The sequence below is a fragment of the Trematomus bernacchii genome, unplaced genomic scaffold (genome assembly GCF_902827165.1).
Source record: "Trematomus bernacchii unplaced genomic scaffold, fTreBer1.1, whole genome shotgun sequence".
NCBI classification, from domain to species: Eukaryota; Metazoa; Chordata; class Actinopteri; order Perciformes; family Nototheniidae; genus Trematomus; species Trematomus bernacchii.
Genome location: NW_022987778.1, coordinates 2,033,230 through 2,041,633, shown reverse-complemented (window position 1 = coordinate 2,041,633; position 8,404 = coordinate 2,033,230). Strand labels below are relative to the sequence as shown.

The 8,404-nt window shown below is 42.4% G+C and overlaps 1 protein-coding gene across 1 annotated transcript; it reads right to left on the bottom strand.

Annotated features, from left to right (window-relative positions):
* Positions 1 to 314: 314 nt before the first annotated feature.
* ric3b (RIC3 acetylcholine receptor chaperone b) lies at positions 315 to 8,143 on the bottom strand. The gene is made up of 6 exons (XM_034149182.1): positions 7,883 to 8,143; positions 6,634 to 6,857; positions 5,113 to 5,200; positions 3,995 to 4,088; positions 2,399 to 2,529; positions 315 to 1,258 (listed from the first exon to the last, which is right to left on the bottom strand). The coding sequence occupies exons 1-6, from the start codon at positions 8,001 to 8,003 to the stop codon at positions 822 to 824; spliced, it is 1,095 nt and encodes a 364-aa protein (XP_034005073.1). The 5' UTR covers positions 8,004 to 8,143; the 3' UTR covers positions 315 to 821.
* Between the last annotated feature and the right edge of the window lie 261 nt (positions 8,144 to 8,404).

Below are 8,404 nucleotides of genomic sequence, written 5' to 3'. Positions count from 1 at the left end.
TTTATGTCCTCTTAATGGTTCATCTCAATGCACACACATTTTCCGTGCTTTCCAATAGTTTAAAATAGTTGTATTCCTCTGTTAAATAACCTGTTCAATACAAACATGCCACTTGTAAACATTAAATAACATTTCTGTGAACTGATATTTGTTTAGTGAGCTTATTAGAGGATGTTCCCTGAAAGATTGTAAAATGTCAATGAAGATGTCAGACTTAGTATATTTGTTAATAATTACATACAATACATGGAATTTGTGTGTGTGTGTTCCAAGTGAATCTGGTGGCCAGTACATAAATTATGTGGCCCCCACCACCATCAAAGTTGCCCATCCCTGTCCTAGATGGAGAAAATAACCAACATCCCACGCTTTTTGAGCCAAATATGAAACTGCGTGTTAATAATTGCACGTTTTCACTGCTCATAGGGTATGCGGGTTCGGGTCGGTTTGCGGAACTAATTGGCAATATGTGCGGGTGGCGGGGCGGGTTCGGTATTGCACGTCGCGGGTGCGGAGCGGGAGCGGTATTGCACGTCGCGGGTGCGGAGCGGGAGCGGTATTGCACGTCGCGGGTGCGGGGCGGGAGCGGGTCTTGAAAATCAGACCCGTGCAGGACTCTGCTTCAGAGACATGTTCTGTATATAACTGAGACCTATAATATATTGATGAAAAACAGTACACTAGGGGACCTTTAAGACATTTAACTCTACTTTTCTAGCCAGTAAAAGCTGATATTCATTAAAAACTGCCCTGCATACACACGTTCTCTCGTATTCAAGTAAATAGGGTGGGAGCACAGAACAGTTTTAAAGAAGTTGGAGTCAGTGTGAGGCTTTCTTGGCTCTCCTCTTCTTGTTCCTGCGCCTGACGGAGCTGCAGGAAGTCTCCGTCTCCGTGGTCCTGCTGAGGTCGTCCATCTTCTCCTGCTCCATCAGCGTGGTCACCTTCAGGGTGAGCTCCAGCTCCTCCAGGACTCCGCCCAGCTCCTCCTCTGGGACGCCCAGGTCGATCCCCCCCGCTCCCTGCTTGTGTTCAGGCACCTCCTCCCTCTGTAGCTCCGCCTCCTCTCCTCTCACTGCTGCTGGATCAGATTCTCTCTCTGCGTTCGGATCCTCTGCTTCGTTTGTAACGTCCTCAGGAAGGTTTTCCACGTCGGCTCCATCAGCTTGAGTCCTCTCCGCCTCCTCCTCGGTCTGGTGCTGCTGACAGGAGCAGTGTGAGGGATGTTCCCACTGCTGCTGAGGCTCCTCGGGGTAATCTGTGGACACATTTCAATGAAAAAAGTCATTCATTGATTAGCTTTGTAGCGGTGTATGTGAAATAAATACCTTTTTAATCTAGGAACATTCTCCCACAAATGATTAGTGCAGTGTAATCAATGTGTCCATGAGTCCAGACACTAGAACTTGTTATAGCAAAAATATATAATCACACTATAATAATAATAATACATTTGATTTAAATAGCGCTTTTCCTGGTGCTCAAAGCGCTTTACAAGCAAGTAAAGAAGACAAATAACAAAAGTAAAAAGTGCTAAGCTAGGTGGAATAAGGGCGAGGTTTTAAGTATTTACTATGTTTTAAGTACTTCTATTGTCAGCATTACATTGTAACTAAATCGTATGTTTGGCCTGTTAGCTACTAATCTTGTGTCCTGTATGATTGACGGATTTCCTATCATTCTATGTGGGACGAATAAAGGTATTCTGATTCAGGAAGTCATCTCAGTTCATACAAACAGAGAAACAAAAATGACATCCAGAGAGAGACTTTGAAGGAAGCTTAGTAAGGTATAGCTACTAAGTTTTTGTTTTTGGTTTGGTTTTGGTTAATCAATCAAAAAGTGTTATTAAGATGATCTGAATTTGGTCTATGTTTTATCGTGTCAAAATAAGGTAAAAGCACTTGAATGCTCTAATCCCTTTCGTTTCTGTTCACAGCTACATCACCAAAAAAACACATTCTCACTTCCTTAAAGTTATAGGAAACACCAGCTGGTTATCAGGTGATACAATATTCTTAAAGCAGGTTTTTTACGGTAATGGTCTAGAACAAAATGTCTCACATGATCCTCTGAGATATAGTGTCAGAGCATTTTAAATTCGAACATGTTCCTGTTTGGTTAAATGTTACTTCCTTCTACATTATAAGACAGCTCCAGTGAGCGTTCATGCATCTGTCTTCCTTGTAAACTCATTTCCATCACCTAGTTTCCATCTACATTACCATCACTTCAGTCACATGCTTTTATCACATGGCAATACTTATGTTGAGGTATAATGTTGTTAGAATTTTGATGCTATGACGTTTGTATTTTTGCTTTTGTTTGCTTTGTCCAGCCCTCTGAGGCATTTCTTGTGATTTGGGGCTATAATACATTTGGATTTGATTTGATGTACCTTCCCAGTCCTCCTGGTTCTTCTTCTCTGGTGTCATCTCCTCCACCAGCTGGCCCTCCTGCATCACCCGAGTGATCTCCGTCAGCTGCTGCAGGAGACTCTCCTCCTGGTCCGCCGTCACCCCCGCCACCCTGACACACACACACACACACACACACACACATTATTATCCAAAGCGACTAACATACATTCAGTCACCAAAGGTCACCATTGTGCTGAGAGAACATCTTTCATGTTTAATGTTGAAAAGGCAAGCAAGTACACACACACACACACACACACACACACACACACACACACACACACACACACACACACACACACACACACACACACACACACACACACACACACACACACACACACACACACACACACACACACACACACACACACACACACACACACACACACACACACACACACACACACACACACACACACACACACACACACACACACACACACACACACACACACACACACACACACACACACACACACACACACACACACACACAATTTGGTTCCACAAATTATATTACATAGACAGGGAATCAAATATATCGGGGCTAAGCAGCACAGAACACCTGCCACCCTGACACACACACACACACACACACACACACACACACACACACACACACACACACACACACACACACACACACACACACACACACACACACACACACCACACACACACACACACACACACACACCACACACACACACACACACACACACACACACACACACACACACACACACACACACACACACACACACACACACACACACACACACACACACACACACACCTCCTAACAATAGATAACTCATGTTAAACTCACTGTGTGAAATCAAGCAAATGTAATTGTTTCCCCAATTCTACCTCTAATTTGTATCTCACATTTTCCGTGGATATCCTTCTATAATAATATACTCATCAGTTAATGGCGTGCCTAACTTGAGACTGCTTCATTTTTTAATCAATGATTTTGTTCATTTTTGGAGGCTCAAGCGCTGATCAGTTTAAATCTTCTTACAGTTTTCCTGGAATACTTTTTTAACAAAACAGCTCGAAGATGAATGAATAAAAAGAACAAATATTAAGATGCTTACAAAGCCCTACAAAGATTAACTACTTTCACGCATCCTAATAAGAGCTTACCAGAGTAACAAGTAATAACAAGTAATACACTTCTAACTTTTGCCCAGTTTTTGAAAGTTATTATTAGTCAATTTATTGAACATGTTAAAACAAAACAAACAATAATTATAATTAGAACGAGAAGCAAAATAAAAAAACGTTCAAGGTATACAAAAACAAATGTTCAAATGTTTCAAAAAAACAGATCACAATAAGAACAGTTCATTATGTAAAAGGATGAGAACAAATAACAGAAAGGAAATGATCTCTGTGTTCGTACTTTACAGGAGAGTCATGTCTGTCTGAATCGTTCCTGCTGATGATATCATTGCACGTTCAAATTCAATTCAATAAACAAATGAGCTCCATCAAACCAGTACTTCCTGTCGGGAGAAGAGGTGTAGGAGGCGGAGAGATTCAATTATGTTCAGTGTGAAACCCACCTGTCAGAGCTGTGGTTGGCGATGGAGACGATGTTCTCCATCACCATCTCCGTCTCTCTCAGTTTGTCCTGCAGCTGCGACAACTCAAAGTCGGCTGTAGAGAGACAAAATACACAGAAATAAAATAGGTTTAAACAATCTGAACTCAGCAGAGAAACAAATCAAACACAGCACAAAAGTTGAGGCTGTTCAAATCATTTTGGAGACTGTTCTTGTTTTTTTGCAGCCTACAATTAATCTCCATAATAATCAATATGCCAGAAAATAACCCACATTCATTTATTTTCTCATTACGTTGATGCACTTTCTGAGGCTTAAAGCAAATCTGTAATTAATTCATTTAAATCTCTCAATAGGTGCTTTCACACCGGAGTACTTTTCCCCGTACTTTTCCCGTTTAGTTCCGTTAGTGCCTGGAATTTTGCGTTCACACCAAAAAGAGAACTTAGTTCATGAGAACTTGTACCCCCCATGTTTAGTGCCTGCTAGAGAGGTGGGACTATCCTGGGGAGAAAAAGTACCAATATCTGATTGGCTGGGCGAATTGCAAACCACGTAAAACACTTTTTTTTTTAAGCCGCCATTGTATTTGCTGGCATTAGCATTATTAGCATTAGCATTAGCCCCGTGCACCAACGGAGAGAGACTAACTTATGGCAACACAAAATAAAACATGGGAGCGGTGGAGATGAGGAGGTGTCGGCGTTCTGGCGATTTACTCGGAAGGCTTCAGTAGAAGCTGCTGGGAGTCCCAGCAGCTTCTACTGAAGCCAGTCCCCAACTCCGGGGACTTCCGGCCGGGGACTCCGGGTGGCAGTATACGCCGTGAAGTGGTTTGCGGCCTGCCAGTAAACCCAAAGCAGAAGAAGAAGAAGTGACGTCAGCGGCTTCATTTGCGTAATCTTCCCTCAGGGAACTTATTCCGGTGTGAACGCGATCTGCTCTTTAGTTCCATGGGGGTACTAAGTGCTGGGAACTAAGTGCTGGCACTAAGTACTGGGAACTAGGTACGGCAAAGTACTTGGTGTGAAAGCGGCTAATAAGTCAAATCAAATGTTTGTTAATGGGCAGGCCTAATGCTAAAATAATGAGTATAATTGACACTGAATGATACTCACAGATCTTCCTCTTTATGTTCTCTGAGCGAACTGAAGGGAACCGGCTCTCTGGAGGCTTGTTGTTGTTGTTGTTGCCCTTAGATGTGATCTGACAGGGAGACGAGAGACAGACGAAAAGAAGGTTAAAACTCTCAAAACAAGCCTATTTTTTTTGACAATTTACATAAAAACTAACTTACACAATATGTAAACAATTACCTTTTGTATTTCATTAAATGTCTGATCAATGAAATAAACCAAAACAATAAAAATAAGTTATCAATATAACACATCTGACCATTCAATGTCAGCTTTCAGTTTCTGATCAGTATCCATTTTAACTGTGAATGCGCTGTTATTCTTAAGAAATAATCTGACATTTTGGGAGATACAGGTATTCACTTGCTTACTGAGAGCAGTGTTTCCCATACATTGATCTCAATTTTTATTTTGGTGGTCTAATGGATAGTGAGGTGGGCTGATGATCGGAAGGTTGCGAGTTCAAATCCCGCCTGGAACACCGCTACTAGTGTGCCCTTGAGTAAGGCACTTAGCCCTCAGTTACTCCAGGGAGAATGTCCCTGTAATTGGTCATTGTAAATCGCTTTGGAATAAGGCGTCTGCTAAATGCCTAAATTGTAAATTGTATTTTTGGGAGAACAAACCCCACAGATCCTCCACTCCGGTGTGTACTCACTCATTAACAACGCAACACAGAGCAACAAGAATGTTGTCTACAGTAGCCATGAACTCGCATGTATTTTCTTATTTGAGGGGGGGGTGGATGCGTGGGCCACCCGAATAGGTTAAGGGGCCTTTGGCTTTTCTTGCCGGGGGGGGGGGGGGGATTGATACCACTCTCAAAACTGAACTTTAACCATAAAGCCACAAAACATTACAATACAACGATCTTACACTCACCTGTAAAGCTCACTTAAAACATGTTCACTACATTAACACACGTTGTATTTGTTACCGTGTGCTGGAATAGTCTTGTCTTTGTAGAAATGTAACAAATGGGGCGAAGCCTGCGAGCTAGTTCAGGCAGTCAACTCGAGCACGTATGCTGCATTCATACATAACGCCCCTTGCCACTCTACAACCAACCAAAAAGGGTCTCCTTAATATACCGCTCTATTTAACCTGCCAGATATCTCTCTATGCATTGCTTGCTGCTGTTATTGCTGCAGCTACTTCCACATCGCTGCTGCTTGCCTGCCCCACCACCACCCCATCACCACTGCAGCTTCCACCCCAGCTTCCACCGCAACTTCCACCTGTAGGCTCTGGGGGTTAGTTATTTAATCATCACTCATCGTGCTATGTATATCTGTGGAGTGATGAGCCCGAGCCTAGACGCCAAACTCAACTATATGCTGCTTCTAATAAACATGTTAAAGAAACACGTGAGTTGTCTGACTGAACTTTAGTTTTACATGCACAGGATTACATTTACAACGTTTAATAAAAAGTTGTTTTTACACCAACTCTGTCTTTTGAGTTTATTAAATCAGACATGGTGTTGATTCTGCAGTGTTTCACCTTAAACAGGATGTAGAGGATGTAGAGTAAGATCCCGAAGCCGTACACGGGGATGATCTGTCCGGCCAGGTTGGACTTCCCCCCCGTCCCGGCCCCGGTTCCTGCTCCTTTGGCCCGGGCGTTGGCCTCGGTGTTCTGAGCTCTGGAGAAGCTGGAGGCCGACTTCTGACCCCGACCCTCAGGGGCCGCCTGACGGTTTGCCTTAGGAGGAAAGTTACCCGCACCTGCAGGGTGAGGAGGTCGAGGTTATAAAACATATGGAATAATATCAACACATATACAAGAATTTGTTATCTAACTTTGATACATATCATGACTGTTTTGGGGTAATCTGTAAAGGGACAAGAGATGTTTCGAGAGTTTTTTAAAGACCTGTAAACAAGATCTTAATGGACTGAACTAAGAACATCCATAACATTCACCTGTTTGCAACTTACAAATTATGTATCACTTGTATATAGACTCTTATGGCACTACTTCTATTCTATTTTATAATATTTACTTGCACTATTGTATCTGTGTTATTGTGTTGCACTGTTGGAGGAGCCTGTGACCTAAGATTTTCATCGTCATAACTACAGTGTAGCTATGTATGAATTACAATAAAAGCCTTGAATCTTGAAAGAAAATAATGTATTTTTGCTTGGTATTGAAATACCAAATGTATCTTATTTTAATAATCTTGTTTTAACTGAGTATAATGAAACTCCCCGCTGGGTATCGATAAAGTTGTTCTTATCTAATGATCAGATCATCAGGAGGTTTACTCCCGAGAGTCAGAACTACATTTGCCGAGGCAGCTTTTAGCTTTTATGAACCACAAGCCTGGAACAAACTGCCTGAAAATTGGTTATCATGAGATCCTTTACCCGTGCCTTATCGTTGCACTTTCAGCTGCAACCATTATTTGTTTGTTTCGTTTTTAATTATGATGTGTTAAATACCTATGTGAAGCACTTTGAATTGCCTCTGTGTCTTAAAATGTGCTATACAAATAAACTAACCTTGAACCTTAAATGTGTCTATACATATAATTCAGGTGTGTTTGGCGCCCCCTTCAGGGAGGAAAGTGTAACTACAAGAGCGATGATACACCGGTGATGTTCAGCACACAGTGGCCTAATTCACGAAATAAAAACACTTTAAATCACATACTTAAAACCATAACATCATACACATTAAATCCCCCGTGTGAATATCCTCCACACATCGAGGTAAAGACATAAATAACCCGTTAAAGGTGACGCACCGTCCGGCCGATCCGCACCATCCTTCCTCCCGCGGGACAGCAGAATTTTGGGCATCAGCAGCGCGACGCACAGCACGAGACACGTCGCGAGGGTCACCTTCTGGAACATGGACATCGCCATGACGACAGGTGAGTTACCGGGGACCGTCCTGAGGGGAAGAACCGGTGAAATCTGACGGGTTTACGGTGAGGAACAGGAGAAGACGTTACGTCGTTTCTCATCAATCGGTTGCACTTCCTTGTTGATTCGAGAACCGGAAGTGCGAAGACGCTGTACCGGGTGTGATTCACCGATGGGTGGCGCCAAAATACCGCCTTTTTTTAAAGCTATGCTAACCATCAACACAATTACTGCTTCACATTCAATTTGAAATTAACACTTGCTTGCTGAAAAATGCTATTAAAATACCAAAGTCGATTATTTATCACCTGCACGTGCACATGTGAGAACACCTGTAACCCACACACTATTTAGAAATCAAAGCCAAAGCCAAATTAATAGTTTTATACATACTATGTACA

Coding starts and splice junctions, on each gene's coding strand:
- ric3b (XM_034149182.1), bottom strand. CDS start 8,003: ATGGCGATGTCCATGTTCCAGAAGGTGACCCTCGCGACGTGTCTCGTG. Junction 4,089..5,112: donor GAACATAAAGAGGAAGATCT/GTGAGTATCATT, acceptor GTCTCTCTACAG/CCGACTTTGAGTTGTCGCAG. Junction 2,530..3,994: donor GCCAACCACAGCTCTGACAG/GTGGGTTTCACA, acceptor TGTGTGTGTCAG/GGTGGCGGGGGTGACGGCGG.